Source organism: Somniosus microcephalus, chromosome 6 (assembly GCF_052327205.1).
Source record: "Somniosus microcephalus isolate GS21.2 chromosome 6, FLI_Smic_1.0, whole genome shotgun sequence".
In the NCBI taxonomy this organism is placed as follows: domain Eukaryota; kingdom Metazoa; phylum Chordata; class Chondrichthyes; order Squaliformes; family Somniosidae; genus Somniosus; species Somniosus microcephalus.
In genome coordinates, this window is record NC_140992.1 from 208,874,602 (window position 1) to 208,891,204 (window position 16,603).

A 16,603-nucleotide genomic window follows, 5' to 3' on the forward strand; every position below is an offset into this window, starting at 1 on the left:
CTGGTGGCTTTTGCCTGGACTCATAGTGTGTGTGTTGGGCTGGGGTATCTGTGCGTTCCTCTTGTGAGCGGCTCGCTTGTGGTTCCACGGTGGTGGGGAAGATTGAGAATCAGTATGCTGGTCGGTCTGTGTGGCACCCCTTGTATTGTGTGTCTGCTGCGTTTGTTCCGTGTGGGAGTGCAGCCGTTCCGTTCGGCTCTGTCTTGTCTTATCTCTAGCCTCTGGTTGCTGGTCTAATGGTGTTATCTCTCTTCTATGGCTCTCTTCTTTTTCCTGCAGCTCTTTCACCCGATTCCCAATTAGATTCTCTCTCTCTCTCTCTCTCTCCCTCCCCCAGTCTCTCTCTCTCTCTCTCTCTCTCTCTCTCTCTCTCTCTCTCCCCCATTCTCTCTCTCTCTCCCCAGCCTCTCTCTCTCTCCCCCAGTCTCTCTCTCCCCCAGTCTCTCTCTCACTCTCTCTCTCTCTCCCCCAGTCTCTCTCTCTCTCTCTCCCCAGTCTCTCTCTCTCTCTCTCTCTCTCTCTCTCCCCCCCAGTCTCTCTCTCTCGCTCTCTCCCCAGTCTCTCTCTCTCTCTCTCTCTCTCTCTCTCTCTCCCCCAGTCTCTCTCTCTCTCTCTTCCCCCCCCCCCGTCTCTCTCTCTCTCTCTCCCCCCCCAGTCTCTCTCTCTCTCTCTCGCTCCCCCCCAGTCTCTCTCTCGCTCCCCCCCAGTCTCTCTCTCGCTCCCCCCCAGTCTCTCTCTCGCTCCCCCCCAGTCTCTCTCTCGCTCCCCCCCAGTCTCTCTCTCGCTCCCCCCCAGTCTCTCTCTCGCTCCCCCCCAGTCTCTCTCTCGCTCCCCCCAGTCTCTCTCTCGCTCCCCCCAGTCTCTCTCTCGCTCCCCCCCAGTCTCTCTCTCGCTCCCCCCCAGTCTCTCTCTCGCTCCCCCCCAGTCTCTCTCTCGCTCCCCCCAGTCTCTCTCTCGCTCCCCCCCAGTCTCTCTCTCGCTCCCCCCCCAGTCTCTCTCTCGCTCCCCCCCAGTCTCTCTCGCTCCCCCCCAGTCTCTCTCTCTCCCCCCCCAGTCTCTCTCTCGCTCCCCCCAGTCTCTCTCTCGCTCCCCCCAGTCTCTCTCTCGCTCCCCCCCAGTCTCTCTCTCGCTCCCCCCCAGTCTCTCTCTCGCTCCCCCCCAGTCTCTCTCTCGCTCCCCCCCAGTCTCTCTCTCGCTCCCCCCCAGTCTCTCTCTCGCTCCCCCCCAGTCTCTCTCTCGCTCCCCCCAGTCTCTCTCTCGCTCCCCCCCAGTCTCTCTCTCGCTCCCCCCAGTCTCTCTCTCGCTCCCCCCCAGTCTCTCTCTCGCTCCCCCCAGTCTCTCTCTCGCTCCCCCCCAGTCTCTCTCTCGCTCCCCCCCAGTCTCTCTCTCGCTCCCCCCCCAGTCTCTCTCTCGCTCCCCCCCAGTCTCTCTCTCGCTCCCCCCCAGTCTCTCTCTCGCTCCCCCCCAGTCTCTCTCTCGCTCCCCCCCAGTCTCTCTCTCGCTCCCCCCCAGTCTCTCTCTCGCTCCCCCCCAGTCTCTCTCTCGCTCCCCCCAGTCTCTCTCTCGCTCCCCCCCAGTCTCTCTCTCGCTCCCCCCCAGTCTCTCTCTCGCTCCCCCCCAGTCTCTCTCTCGCTCCCCCCCAGTCTCTCTCTCGCTCCCCCCCAGTCTCTCTCTCGCTCCCCCCCAGTCTCTCTCTCGCTCCCCCCCAGTCTCTCTCTCGCTCCCCCCCAGTCTCTCTCTCGCTCCCCCCAGTCTCTCTCTCGCTCCCCCCCAGTCTCTCTCTCGCTCCCCCCCAGTCTCTCTCTCGCTCCCCCCCAGTCTCTCTCTCGCTCCCCCCCAGTCTCTCTCTCGCTCCCCCCCAGTCTCTCTCTCGCTCCCCCCCAGTCTCTCTCTCGCTCCCCCCCAGTCTCTCTCTCGCTCCCCCCCAGTCTCTCTCTCGCTCCCCCCCAGTCTCTCTCTCGCTCCCCCCCAGTCTCTCTCTCGCTCCCCCCCAGTCTCTCTCTCGCTCCCCCCCAGTCTCTCTCTCGCTCCCCCCAGTCTCTCTCTCGCTCCCCCCCAGTCTCTCTCTCGCTCCCCCCCAGTCTCTCTCTCGCTCCCCCCAGTCTCTCTCTCGCTCCCCCCCAGTCTCTCTCTCGCTCCCCCCCAGTCTCTCTCTCGCTCCCCCCAGTCTCTCTCTCGCTCCCCCCCAGTCTCTCTCTCGCTCCCCCCAGTCTCTCTCTCGCTCCCCCCCAGTCTCTCTCTCGCTCCCCCCCAGTCTCTCTCTCGCTCCCCCCCAGTCTCTCTCTCGCTCCCCCCCAGTCTCTCTCTCGCTCCCCCCCAGTCTCTCTCTCGCTCCCCCCCAGTCTCTCTCTCGCTCCCCCCCAGTCTCTCTCTCGCTCCCCCCCAGTCTCTCTCTCGCTCCCCCCCAGTCTCTCTCTCGCTCCCCCCCAGTCTCTCTCTCGCTCCCCCCCAGTCTCTCTCTCGCTCCCCCCCAGTCTCTCTCTCGCTCCCCCCCAGTCTCTCTCTCGCTCCCCCCCAGTCTCTCTCTCGCACCCCCCCAGTCTCTCTCTCGCTCCCCCCCAGTCTCTCTCTCGCTCCCCCCCAGTCTCTCTCTCGCTCCCTCTCTCTCGCTCCCCCCCAGTCTCTCTCTCGCTCCCCCCAGTCTCTCTCTCGCTCCCCCCCAGTCTCTCTCTCGCTCCCCCCCAGTCTCTCTCTCGCTCCCCCCCAGTCTCTCTCTCGCTCCCCCCCAGTCTCTCTCTCGCTCCCCCCCAGTCTCTCTCTCGCTCCCCCCCAGTCTCTCTCTCGCTCCCCCCCAGTCTCTCTCTCGCTCCCCCCCAGTCTCTCTCTCGCTCCCCCCCAGTCTCTCTCTCGCTCCCCCCCAGTCTCTCTCTCGCTCCCCCCCAGTCTCTCTCTCGCTCCCCCCCAGTCTCTCTCTCGCTCCCCCCCAGTCTCTCTCTCGCTCCCCCCCAGTCTCTCTCTCGCTCCCCCCCAGTCTCTCTCTCGCTCCCCCCCAGTCTCTCTCTCGCTCCCCCCCCAGTCTCTCTCTCGCTCCCCCCCAGTCTCTCTCTCGCTCCCCCCCAGTCTCTCTCTCGCTCCCCCCCAGTCTCTCTCTCGCTCCCCCCCAGTCTCTCTCTCGCTCCCCCCCAGTCTCTCTCTCGCTCCCCCCAGTCTCTCTCTCGCTCCCCCCCAGTCTCTCTCTCGCTCCCCCCCAGTCTCTCTCTCGCTCCCCCCCAGTCTCTCTCTCGCTCCCCCCCAGTCTCTCTCTCGCTCCCCCCCAGTCTCTCTCTCGCTCCCCCCCAGTCTCTCTCTCGCTCCCCCCCAGTCTCTCTCTCGCTCCCCCCCAGTCTCTCTCTCGCTCCCCCCCAGTCTCTCTCTCGCTCCCCCCCAGTCTCTCTCTCGCTCCCCCCAGTCTCTCTCTCGCTCCCCCCCAGTCTCTCTCTCGCTCCCCCCCAGTCTCTCTCTCGCTCCCCCCCAGTCTCTCTCTCGCTCCCCCCCAGTCTCTCTCTCGCTCCCCCCCAGTCTCTCTCTCGCTCCCCCCCAGTCTCTCTCTCGCTCCCCCCAGTCTCTCTCTCGCTCCCCCCCAGTCTCTCTCTCGCTCCCCCCCAGTCTCTCTCTCGCTCCCCCCCAGTCTCTCTCTCGCTCCCCCCCAGTCTCTCTCTCGCTCCCCCCCAGTCTCTCTCTCGCTCCCCCCCAGTCTCTCTCTCGCTCCCCCCCAGTCTCTCTCTCGCTCCCCCCCAGTCTCTCTCTCGCTCCCCCCCAGTCTCTCTCTCGCTCCCCCCCAGTCTCTCTCTCGCTCCCCCCCAGTCTCTCTCTCGCTCCCCCCCAGTCTCTCTCTCGCTCCCCCCCAGTCTCTCTCTCGCTCCCCCCCCAGTCTCTCTCTCGCTCCCCCCCAGTCTCTCTCTCGCTCCCCCCCAGTCTCTCTCTCGCTCCCCCCCAGTCTCTCTCTCGCTCCCCCCCAGTCTCTCTCTCGCTCCCCCCAGTCTCTCTCTCGCTCCCCCCCAGTCTCTCTCTCGCTCGCTCCCCCCCGCTCCCCCCGTCTCTCGCTCCCCCCCGCTCCCCCTCGTCTCGCTCCCCCCCAGGTCTCTCTCTCGCTCCCCCCCTCGCTCCCCCGGTCTCTCTCGCTCCCCTCGCTCCCCCCGGTCTCTCTCGCTCCCCCTCGCTCCCCCCGGTCTCTCTCGCTCCCCCTCGCTCCCCCCCGGTCTCTCTCGCTCCCCCTCGCTCCCCCCGGTCTCTCTCGCTCCCCCCTCGCTCCCCCCGGTCTCTCTCGCTCCCCCTCGCTCCCCCCGGTCTCTCTCGCTCCCCCCCCGGTCTCCTCTCGCTCCCTCTCGCTCCCCCCGGTCTCTCCCCCGGTCTCTCCCCCGGTCTCTCTCGCTCCCCTCTCGCTCCCCCCGGTCTCTCTCGCTCCCTCTCGCTCCCCCCGGTCTCTCTCGCTCCCCCCGGTCTCTCTCGCTCCCTCTCGCTCCCCCCGGTCTCTCCCCCGGTCTCTCCCCCGGTCTCTCTCGCTCCCTCTCGCTCCCCCCGGTCTCTCTCCCTCCCTCTCGCTCCCCCCGGTCTCTCTCCCTCCCTCTCGCTCCCCCCGGTCTCTCTCCCTCCCTCTCGCTCCCCCCGGTCTCTCTCCCTCCCTCTCGCTCCCCCCGGTCTCTCTCCCTCCCTCTCGCTCCCCCCGGTCTCTCTCCCTCCCTCTCGCTCCCCCCGGTCTCTCTCCCTCCCTCTCGCTCCCCCCGGTCTCTCTCCCTCCCTCTCGCTCCCCCCGGTCTCTCTCCCCCCGGTCTCTCTCCCTCCCTCTCGCTCCCCCCGGTCTCCCTCCCTCCCCCCCGGTCTCCCCCCCGGTCTCCCTCCCTCCCCCCCGGTCTCCCCCCGGTCTCCCTCCCTCCCCCCCGGTCTCCCCCCGGTCTCCCTCCCTCCCCCCCGGTCTCCCCCCGGTCTCCCTCCCTCCCCCCCGGTCTCCCCCCGGTCTCCCTCCCCTCCCCCCCGGTCTCCCTCCCTCCCCCCCGGTCTCCCCCCCGGTCTCCCTCCCTCCCCCCCGGTCTCCCCCCGGTCTCCCTCCCTCCCCCCCGGTCTCCCCCCGGTCTCCCTCCCTCCCCCCCGGTCTCCCTCCCTCCCCCCCGGTCTCCCTCCCTCCCCCCCGGTCTCCCCCCGGTCTCCCTCCCTCCCCCCCGGTCTCCCCCCGGTCTCCCTCCCTCCCCCCCGGTCTCCCCCCGGTCTCCCTCCCTCGCTCTCCCTCCCTCCCCCTCCGCTCCCCCCGCTCTCCCTCCCTCCCCCCCGGTCTCCCCCCGGTCTCCCGGTCTCCCTCCCTCCCCCTCGCTCTCCCTCCCTCCCCCTCGCTCCCCCCGGTCTCCCTCCCTCCCCCTCGCTCCCCTCGCTCTCCCTCCCTCCCCCTCGCTCCCCCCGGACTCCCTCCCTCCCCCTCGCTCCCCCCGGTCTCCCTCCCTCCCCCCCGGTCTCCCCCCGGTCTCCCTCCCTCCCCCCCGGTCTCCCTCCCTCCCCCCCCGCTCTCCCTCCCTCCCCCTCGCTCTCCCTCCCTCCCCCTCGCTCCCCCCGGTCTCCCTCCCTCCCCCTCGCTCCCCCCGGTCTCCCTCCCTCCCCCCCCGGTCTCCCCCCGGTCTCCCTCCCTCCCCCCCGGTCTCCCCCCGGTCTCCCTCCCTCCCCCCCGGTCTCCCTCCCTCCCCCTCGCTCTCCCTCCCTCCCCCCGGTCTCCCTCCCTCCCCCCCGGTCTCCCCCCGGTCTCCCTCGCTCTCCCTCCCTCCCCCTCGCTCTCCCTCCCTCCCCCTCGCTCCCCCCGGTCTCCCTCCCTCCCCCCCCGGTCTCCCCCCGGTCTCCCTCCCTCCCCCCCGGTCTCCCCCCGGTCTCCCTCCCTCCCCCCCGGTCTCCCTCCCTCCCCCTCGCTCTCCCTCCCTCCCCCTCGCTCTCCCTCCCTCCCCCTCGCTCCCCCGGTCTCCCTCCCTCCCCCTCGCTCCCCCCGGTCTCCCGGCCTCCCCCCCGGTCTCCCCCCCCGGTCTCCCTCTCTCCCCCCGGTCTCCCTCCCTCCCCCCCGGTCTCCCTCCCTCCCCCTCGCTCTCCCTCCCTCCCCCTCGCTCCCCCCGGTCTCCCTCCCTCCCCCTCGCTCCCCTCGGTCTCCCTCCCTCCCCCCCGGTCTCCCCCCGGTCTCCCTCCCTCCCCCCCGGTCTCCCTCCCTCCCCCTCGCTCTCCCTCCCTCCCCCTCGCTCTCCCTCCCTCCCCCTCGCTCTCCCTCCCTCCCCCTCGCTCCCCCCGGTCTCCCTCCCTCCCCCTCCCTCCCCCTCGCTCCCCCCGGTCTCCCTCCCTCCCCCTGGTCTCCCTCCCTCCCCCCCGGTCTCCCCCCGGTCTCCCCCCCGGTCTCCCCCCGGTCTCCCTCCCTCCCCCCCGGTCTCCCTCCCTCCCCCCCGGTCTCCCTCCCTCCCCCTCGGTCTCCCTCCCTCCCCCTCGCTCCCCCCGGTCTCCCTCCCTCCCCCTCGCTCCCCCCGGTCTCCCTCCCTCCCCCTCGCTCCCCCCGGTCTCCCTCCCTCCCCCTCGCTCCCCCCGGTCTCCCTCCCTCCCCCTCGCTCCCCCCGGTCTCCCTCCCTCCCCCTCGCTCCCCCCGGTCTCCCTCCCTCCCCCTCGCTCCCCCCGGTCTCCCTCCCTCCCCCTCGCTCCCCCCGGTCTCCCTCCCTCCCCCTCGCTCCCCCCGGTCTCCCTCCCTCCCCCTCGCTCCCCCCGGTCTCCCTCCCTCCCCCTCGCTCCCCCCGGTCTCCCTCCCTCCCCCTCGCTCCCCCCCGGTCTCCCTCCCTCCCCCTCGCTCCCCCCGGTCTCCCTCCCTCCCCCTCGCTCCCCCCGGTCTCCCTCCCTCCCCCTCGCTCCCCCCGGTCTCCCTCCCTCCCCCTCGCTCCCCCCGGTCTCCCTCCCTCCCCCTCGCTCCCCCCGGTCTCCCTCCCTCCCCCTCGCTCCCCCCGGTCTCCCTCCCTCCCCCTCGCTCCCCCCGGTCTCCCTCCCTCCCCCTCGCTCCCCCCGGTCTCCCTCCCTCCCCCTCGCTCCCCCCGGTCTCCCTCCCTCCCCCTCGCTCCCCCCGGTCTCCCTCCCTCCCCCTCGCTCCCCCCGGTCTCCCTCCCTCCCCCTCGCTCCCCCCGGTCTCCCTCCCTCCCCCTCGCTCCCCCCGGTCTCCCTCCCTCCCCCTCGCTCCCCCCGGTCTCCCTCCCTCCCCCTCGCTCCCCCCGGTCTCCCTCCCTCCCCCTCGCTCCCCCCGGTCTCCCTCCCTCCCCCTCGCTCCCCCCGGTCTCCCTCCCTCCCCCTCGCTCCCCCCGGTCTCCCTCCCTCCCCCTCGCTCCCCCCGGTCTCCCTCCCTCCCCCTCGCTCCCCCCGGTCTCCCTCCCTCCCCCTCGCTCCCCCCGGTCTCCCTCCCTCCCCCTCGCTCCCCCCGGTCTCCCTCCCTCCCCCTCGCTCCCCCCGGTCTCCCTCCCTCCCCCTCGCTCCCCCCGGTCTCCCTCCCTCCCCCTCGCTCCCCCCGGTCTCCCTCCCTCCCCCTCGCTCCCCCCGGTCTCCCTCCCTCCCCCTCGCTCCCCCCGGTCTCCCTCCCTCCCCCTCGCTCCCCCCGGTCTCCCTCCCTCCCCCTCGCTCCCCCCGGTCTCCCTCCCTCCCCCTCGCTCCCCCCGGTCTCCCTCCCTCCCCCTCGCTCCCCCCGGTCTCCCTCCCTCCCCCTCGCTCCCCCCGGTCTCCCTCCCTCCCCCTCGCTCCCCCCGGTCTCCCTCCCTCCCCCTCGCTCCCCCCGGTCTCCCTCCCTCCCCCTCGCTCCCCCCGGTCTCCCTCCCTCCCCCTCGCTCCCCCCGGTCTCCCTCCCTCCCCCTCGCTCCCCCCGGTCTCCCTCCCTCCCCCTCGCTCCCCCCGGTCTCCCTCCCTCCCCCTCGCTCCCCCCGGTCTCCCTCCCTCCCCCTCGCTCCCCCCGGTCTCCCTCCCTCCCCCTCGCTCCCCCCGGTCTCCCTCCCTCCCCCTCGCTCCCCCCGGTCTCCCTCCCTCCCCCTCGCTCCCCCCGGTCTCCCTCCCTCCCCCTCGCTCCCCCCGGTCTCCCTCCCTCCCCCCGGTCCCCCTCGCTCCCCCCGGTCCCCCTCGCTCCCCCCGGTCCCCCTCCCTCCCCCCGGTCTCCCTCGCTCCCCCCGGTCTCCCTCCCTCCCCCTCGCTCCCCCCGGTCTCCCTCCCTCCCCCTCGCTCCCCCCGGTCTCCCTCCCTCCCCCTCGCTCCCCCCGGTCTCCCTCCCTCCCCCTCGCTCCCCCCGGTCTCCCTCCCTCCCCCTCGCTCCCCCCGGCCTCCCTCCCTCCCCCTCGCTCCCCCCGGACTCCCTCCCTCCCCCTCGCTCCCCCCGGCCTCCCTCCCTCCCCCTCGCTCCCCCCGGCCTCCCTCCCTCCCCCTCGCTCCCCCCGGCCTCCCTCCCTCCCCCTCGCTCCCCCCGGCCTCCCTCCCTCCCCCTCGCTCCCCCCGGCCTCCCTCCCTCCCCCTCGCTCCCCCCGGCCTCCCTCCCTCCCCCTCGCTCCCCCCGGCCTCCCTCCCTCCCCCTCGCTCCCCCCGGCCTCCCTCCCTCCCCCTCGCTCCCCCCGGCCTCCCTCCCTCCCCCTCGCTCCCCCCGGCCTCCCTCCCTCCCCCTCGCTCCCCCCGGCCTCCCTCCCCCCCCCTCGCTCCCCCCGGCCTCCCTCCCCCCCCCTCGCTCCCCCCGGCCTCCCTCCCCCCCCCTCCTCCCCCCGGCCTCCCTCCCCCCCCCTCGCTCCCCCCGGCCTCCCTCCCCCCCCCCTCGCTCCCCCCGGCCTCCCGCCCCCCCCCTCGCTCCCCCCGGCCTCCCGCCCCCCCTCTCGCTCCCCCCGGCCTCCCGCCCCCCCCCCTCGCTCCCCCCGGCCTCCCGCCCCCCCCTCTCGCTCCCCCCGGCCTCCCGCTCCCCCCGGCCTCCCGCCCCCCCTCTCGCTCCCCCCGGCCTCCCGCCCCCCCTCTCGCTCCCCCCGGCCTCCCGCCCCCCCTCTCGCTCCCCCCGGCCTCCCTCCCCCCCTCTCGCTCCCCCCGGCCTCCCTCCCCCCCTCTCGCTCCCCCCGGCCTCCCTCCCCCCCTCTCGCGCCCCCCCGCCTCCCTCCCCCCCTCTCGCGCCCCCCGGCCTCCCTCCCCCCCTCTCGCGCCCCCCGGCCTCCCTCCCCCCCTCTCGCGCCCCCCGGCCTCCCGCCCTCCCTCTCGCTCCCCCCGGCCTCCCGCCCTCCCTCTCGCTCCCCCCGGCCTCTCGCCCGCTCTCTCTCGCTCCCCCCGACGCCCGCCCTCTCTCTCTCTCCCCCCCAGACGCGCTCTCGCGCTCTCTCTCTCTCTCTCTGTCTCTTTCTCTCCCCCCCCCCCCCCCAGTCTCTCTCTCTTTCTCCCCCGTCTCTCTTTCTCTCCCAGTCTCTCCCTCTCCCCAGGGTCGCGCGTGCTCTCTCTTTCCCCCCCCTCCTCCCCCTCAGCTAGAGCACTGCGTGCAGTTCTAGTCACCACATTACAGGAAAGATGTGATTGCACTAGAGAGGGTACAGAGGAGATTTACAAAGATGTTGCCGGGAGTAGAGAATCTTAGCTATGAGGAAAGACTTGATAGACTGGGTCTGTTTTCCTTGGAACAGAGGAGGCTGAGGGGAGACCTTATTGAGATGTATAAATATGAGGGGCCTAGATAAAGTGGATAGAAAGGACCTATTCCCCTTAGCAGAGGGGCCAAAAACCAGGGGACACAAATTTAAAGTAATTGGAAGGTTTAGAGGGGATTTGAGGGGAAATTTCTTCACCCAGAAGGTTGTGGAGGTCTGGAACTCACTGCCTGAAAGGGTGGTAGAGGCAGGAACCCTAACCACATTTAAAAAAGTATTTGGATGTGCACTTGGGATGCTGTAACCTGCAGGGCTACAGACCAAGAGCTGGGAAGTGGGATTAGGCTGGATAGGTCTTTGTTGGCCGGTGCGGACATGATGGGCGGAAATGGCCTCCTTCAGTGCTGTAACTTTCTATGATTTTACGTTTCCGTTATAAATTCCTATGTCTGCCATTATAGTGTAAACTGCCTATGAAAATTTGTCCTGCTATAATTATTATAACCCCCCCCCCCCCAGTGGTGGCATTGCAGGTTCCATTATAAAAAAGCCCCGAGGAGTTCATAATGAAAAGAGTTGACAGGTAGTGTGTGCAGTTGTAAAGTTTTGAATATGTAGATTGAATGAAGTAGCACAATTAATATATACCTGATCTTTTGTTTTATTACAGAAACTTGTGTTTCATGTAACAGTACTTCAGAACCATGTAAGAAGCATGTTGGCAAATGTGATGATCATCTGTCTTCCACATTCGCTGACACTCCTGCCTGCAGCAGGGCGGTCATTGAGCTTCAGCTTCCAGACAGCAGCGCACAGGATGACCCAGAGAAATCAGCAGAGTTGTACACACCGGAGTCCCAGTCGCATTCAGAAGTGCTGTGTGCTGAAAGCCCTTTGCTCACATCAGTCACGTCTGCAGAGAGTAGGAAAAAGGACAGAACGAATGTGGCAGAGCTTGAGGAGCCTCCTGTTAGGCTTGATGAGGACAACAGAGAGAAATCTGTAAACCGCAGCAGGACTGCCTGCAACCTCTTGTTTAAAAATATAGCCCCTCTATCGGTTGCAGTTGACAATTACAGTAATTTGAATTGTGTGGGCTTGTTCAAAAACATAGCCCCTGTGTCATCGACAGCAGCTAGTAGTCACACAAATACAAATGGTGGCCAATGTAAACCAAGTACAGTGGTACATAATTACACAGCAGCAGCTAGAAACAATATGCTGGAAGCAGGAGAACAGCGATTAAATGATAGTGGAGATGACGAACCCTATGAGATCCTGAGAGCTGCAAAAAGGAAACGGCAATTTGTGGATTCAGATGATGAACCAGATGGAACCGATGTTGACCGAGGTACTTCCTGGAAGCAGACCAGGGTTGTAAATGGGGATCAGAACTCGTGGAACTTCAGTAGTGATGAAACTTTCATTGGATCAGATCATTTTGAAGAAATAACTAATGATGTTTGTCGGAAGAATATCATTACTAGACATGAAGAGTCTTGTACAAAGAAAGAAGATGGAAGGAATACATTGTTTAAAGATACTGCTTTGAGAAATATACCAGAAAATGAAATGACAATGGTGTCAGCACAGTATAATAAACTTGATTTTGTTTCTGAGGGACCATCTCAACAAGTCAGAGATTGTAGAGGACAGGCATCCTCAGTAGCTCCTATTGTGCAGCCCACACAGGATGTTGGTGCTGGTGTGAAACATGTTCTTTCTCCCCATGTTAAGCAAGACAAAGATAAGCCTCTGGTAAGCTATCTAAGAAACGGTAACGACAAGCTCCGTAGTCCATATTTACGGGATTTTTGGTTCTGTTTGAATTCTAATGTGCTGTTTATACTGTCACTTAAAATAGGTACTGTTCTTCTGAATTTCTGTATAGTCGGGTTTTCAAGTGGTAGTGTCCACAAATTGGCACAATTTGGATTCCAGACTAGCATGTGTAGCGGGGTTCTTGCTAGTTTCTGCACACTAACCATTTTACATAGTGTACACCAATTCTTGTTTACCAAAGATTAGTGAAAAAAATATAACCAGTGTATGTTAGAAATGAGGCATCCAGGAAAATTATCAAAAAAAGCAAACTGTCTCCCTTCCCTGCCACTCTGAGCGCTGCACTGTAACACATACTGACGTTGGACAGTACTGTGCTGTAAGAGCAAGCTACCTGTGGCGATTTCGAAGTCTGGAGGAATTGGAGCAGGTTTGCAGGTAATTTTGCAAACTGCATCGGGTGAACTGGGATGCAAGTGCGTTCTTTCTGGATTAAGCTGCATCCGAAGTAAGTGAGGTGTGAGAGGCAGCCCAGAACAATGCTGTTTTTAATCCTTCAATTATTGAAAGACCATTTTGTTTCTAAAAAAAAGTGTCTTATTTCCATACAGCCACTATAATCGTTATTCTCGTTATATTATCCAAAATATATATTTTTTAAATTAAGGAAATGTAAAAAACCTTCGAGGATATCTTAACTTGCATTAGGCTAATTATAAGTATAGACTGATTAACGATTACATTGCCAGATTACAAATAGCAGCAACTCTGAAGTTAGTGGCAAGCTCGCAGTGTAAATGCTCATGTCAACATGCACCATCAAAAGAGCTGGTTTCAAACTGCATTTCTGACTTGGAGTAGGTGTACAGAGGACACAGATTTAAGTTGATTGGCAGAAGAACCAAAGATAACATGAGGAAAAACTTTTTTACGCAGCGAGTGGTTAGGATCTGGAATGTACTGTCTGAAAGGGTGGTGGAGGCAAATTCAATTGTGGCTTTCAAAAGGGAATTGGATAAGTACCTGAAGGAAAAAAAATGTCAGGGCTACAGGGAAAGGGCGGGGGAGTGGGACTAGCTGAAGTGCTCTTGCCCTCAATGGGTCGAATGGCCTCCTTCTGTACTGTAACCATTCTATGATTCTACAGTGATTTGAAGGCAGAGGTGTCCAAATTTTATGCTGCAAGTGAGCTAAAGTGCTGACATCTTCCCTGTAAAGGCCAGTGAAGTGGCTTTGCTCTCGCTGATCTTGCAGTTTCCAGCAAATAACTCATTCAGTCGTCCTAAAGTAAATCAAACTTCTGCGGAATGGCTAGGCCAAGGTGGTTCCTACAGCAGTGGGAGTGGCAGCTGGTGTTGCAGTCCCATTTTAGGAAGCAGTTCTGCAATATAAATGCAGCATAAGAAATGCATTAGCTTTCAGTGGCCTTGGAAACATTGACACTGCATCATTATCAGAGGGCTGGGTACTTCATCCAACATATGTTTGTAGTAATCTGATTTAAGCATAATGCTGCTAGTAATAATGTTAGTTACGTTGTGAGCAGGTGGCCGCTAATAATGAAGATGAACATACTTGGGAAGGTTTTTACTAAGTAGTGCTTTCTTTCTAGCTTGTTTAATTTGTTTTCTTTAGGTCTGCTGAATTCCTTCCATCATTGCCAAGTTTGTCTGTCACTCGGGGGTGAATATGCCTTTGATCCTTTGCTTGTGAACCCAACACCTTACTGCAGGAGCTTCTGTAAGGTTACAGGTTTCTTATATAGTATGAATCATAAATATCTTTCTATAATCTTTACAGAGACATCCTGATGGAAGCCAATTTTTGTATAGCTATCCAGCACCCACTGCCGAGCTGATAACTCAGGTGAACTCTGTAAGGTTCGTACTCTGCAAACACAAATGTCTTTTTATTTTCTAAAAATGTCTCCCATTTCTATCTCCGCTCTGCTCCCATTCAGTGAGTCTCCCCATTAATGCTATTATCGTTCTTTGGTTAACCCACTTGCATGTACACAAGTAGCTCCCTGACAAACCATTTTCCTTCCCTCTGTCAGATGGCCACATAAGAGTGATAAAGCCTCCTCTTAGTGTAGTGCCAGTATGAATGCCAGTTGAGAATGAGCCCTCTTTTCATCTACCTAAGCCTCTGCCGATGGTAGATTCTACATTTCTGTGGCGCTTTTCAAGTATAGAGAAATGTTTGACAGCTTTATAGGATGGTGGACGCCGATCAGAAGACGAGAAGAATTGGGAAGGTGAAAGCCTGATTGAACTGGGAAGGTGACAGCCTGATTGAACTGGAGGGTCTTGAGGAGGCTTTTGAAAGCAAGGAGAGAGGCGACAAGGTGGAGAAAGTTCGAGGGTGAGAGCATTATGGTTGCAGCAGTAGCTGCCAATGGTGGAGTGGGAAACGAGGAGTAAACTGGTGCTGGAGGAGCAGAGGGTTTATGCAGGGGCGTGTCGTTGGAGTAAATCACGGAGATAGGGTGGAGTGAGCTCTTGGAGATATTTGAAAGTGATTTTAAAGTTGATTTCTGGGGACATAGGGAACCAATGGCTGCTGGATTCTGGATGGAGGGTGGAAGTAGAGGCCAGCATGGAGAGCATTGGAGAAATTGAGTTGCGAGGTGATGAAAGTATGTATTAGGGTTTTGGTAGCAGAAGGGGCATGGTAGGGACAGAGGTGTGTCAAGGTTTTGAAGGTGGAAGCAGGCAGTTTTGGTAATTGACTGGATGTGGGGAGAGGAGCTGCGTTCCTGGTCGAGCAGTTTGCCAAGGTTTCATACTTCAATCCAAGCCTGAGGAGGAACCTGGGGAGGTTGATGGAGTGAAGGCCAAAGGCATTTAAGTGTATTCGGAAGTCAAAAGGAGTGGCATCGGTCTTAATGTCAAATGGGCAATTGGTGAGGGTGGCAACAGCCTTGAGCTCAATGGCAGAAACAACAAGGTACAGCTTAGTGTGATCGATGTACATATGGAACAACCTTCATGTTGTTGTTGAGAGGGAGCACATAACTGGAAAATGGATGGAACTCTCAGTACACAAAAGGTCACCAAATGAGCACAGGAGGAGAAGCTGCTGGAGAAGATGTATTGTCTCCTATCCGACTGGCAAGAGTGGAATCATGAGAGAGCAGTACCATAGAAGCGTCCTGTAAACGGATGTTTCAGGAGGATGGAACGGTCAACAGTGTCAAAGATGGTGGAGAGGTCAAGGGTGATGAGGCAAGGAAGTGAGCTGCAGTTGTGCTGGATGTTTATGACTTTGACCAGTGCTATGAGCAAGGAAGTAGCCTAACAAGGGGAAATGGCAATGAGGTTGATGTAAGGAAACTACTAGGCACTTGGTCTAAGCGTTAAACAAAGCTTTAATCAACTGCTTTACAACATGGAGGTCTAGTTGTGTCCTTCACTAGTTCCTGTTAAGAATGCCCTGCGCAAGTTGGGCCCGTGCCCGAGTATTTATACTCTCCCTGGACAGCGCCACCCGCAGGCCGCTCAGTATTATCTCAAATCTTTCTTTCATGAATGACTGATTCATGTCAGGTGTTCCAGAACTTTGGAAAGGAAGAGAAGGTTGGAGATGGAGCAGTAGTTGGAGAGAATGGTGGAATTGAGACTAGAATTCTTCTTTTAGAAGAGGGTTGACAGTTTGGAAAAACATAGGCATCATGTCAAAAGATAGAAACGCAACGATGTCAGCCAACATTTGGCTGAAAAGGGAAGACCAAGTAGCTGGGAGGTTAAGGTTTCGAGGGAGCATTTTAGTGGGCTTCATGGACAATATAAGTTTAATGAAGATTGGGTGAGAGGAACAATTGAAACATCGTGGAATAAGGAGGTGGGGACTCGGTCAGGAAGAGGACTGGGGTGTGGAAAGGAGCGATTCGAGGATGTAGTTGCAGCCTTGATTTTATACACTAAAGTCCATGAGCTTTTCTCACATTTGGTGTTTGTTGTCATGATGGGAAATGCAGTGGGGAGAAGTCAGAGGAGATGATTGGTTGTGGCAGAGAGGAGTTTGGCATTATTTCTCTTTCCAGAATGATCTTGGAGTGGTTTTACTTTCTGTTCATTACACTGCTAAATCCTTGCATTCCAGATTTACTTACCTGTAATTTAAAAATTTTGATTCTTACCAAAAAAATTAGCACCAACACCCCAGTTTCAAATGATTTGCTGCCTGAATGGAAAAAAAATGATAGCAACCAGAATTATTATTTCAGTTGTGTATAACCTTTTAGCTTAATTCTCGCATTGCTGTTCAAAGGCGGATGCAGAAACTGCAGACATTTGCTTGTGCACTTAATTTCAACAAAATCTACATTGTTTGTATTTTTCAGGGTTTCAAGTGGGCTGCTGAAATGGGCAGTTTCGTACCTTACTGGACCAAGTTTGACACAAGACTGACTGCTGTTCATTGCCGGCATGCAATTGGCCACTTATCTTCTAGTAAAATGTGTTATTGGCATTGTTTGCATTCTTCTAAAACACATGAACATTATTTTTTTCTTGTGTTTTTAATGGTGGTCCATGTTAAAGTGTGTTAATACTTTATTGCAGTATTGAGTACAGCTATTACAGGTGTAATGGTAATAAACCAACACATAGCATGGGTAGGAATACAGGTATGACACTGCATCCATGGGCTGCTCTTGGCACCTCCTGGCTGTTCACTCAGAGTAGCTATAGACTAGGACAGGCAGCCTGTCCATCCATTTTCCCAGCCACAGATGGTGCATGGCCCTGGAAGACCAAGAGAATTGGAGAAACATTACAGAGATTTCATGCCCTCACCAAAATGTAGTTTAAATTTCTATGGGGAATTTTGCAGCAGACTAAGGATTATCCTGTATTGGAGGTTATAGTAGATAATGATTATAACTGACATTACTCCTATACTGGTGCCTTAGTTGACATCAGCTTAACTCCTAATTGTTACTGTTCAGTGATGTAATGTTTTGTATGTGTGTGACATTCACAGAGAAGGACTTTACTGTTCTTAGTAAATAAAAATTGAATATTTTTGGTCAACATTTAATTTGTTTTAATTTTTAGAAGGCTGATTTGCTGTTAAATAACTGTTAACTGTATCAAGATTTAATGTGCATTTGCTCACAACTGTGCCCTCATAATCCTAACCTTTGACCCTAAATTTGCCACGATACCTCTGCAGCTGTTAATTTGCTCAACCACTTTTGAGATTCTTAATCTCAGCAAAACCTTCACTGTCTTACATCCTGGCCATTCCCTAGTGCAGCATTT

At 60.1% G+C, this 16,603-nt stretch overlaps 1 protein-coding gene across 2 annotated transcripts in view; it reads left to right on the top strand.

Annotated features, from left to right (window-relative positions):
- The window catches only part of acd (ACD shelterin complex subunit and telomerase recruitment factor), a 70,194-nt gene extending 53,820 nt beyond the window's left edge, over positions 1 to 16,374 (top strand). For both annotated transcript variants that reach the window (XM_085991323.1, XM_085991325.1), the window contains 3 exons: positions 10,225 to 11,312; positions 13,137 to 13,216; positions 15,682 to 16,374. In XM_085991323.1, the coding sequence (XP_085847449.1) occupies positions 10,225 to 11,312; positions 13,137 to 13,216; positions 15,682 to 15,748 (1,235 nt within the window). In that variant the 3' untranslated portion in view covers positions 15,749 to 16,374. The remainder of the gene's footprint in view (positions 1 to 10,224; positions 11,313 to 13,136; positions 13,217 to 15,681) is intronic.
- Positions 16,375 to 16,603: the final 229 nt, after the last annotated feature.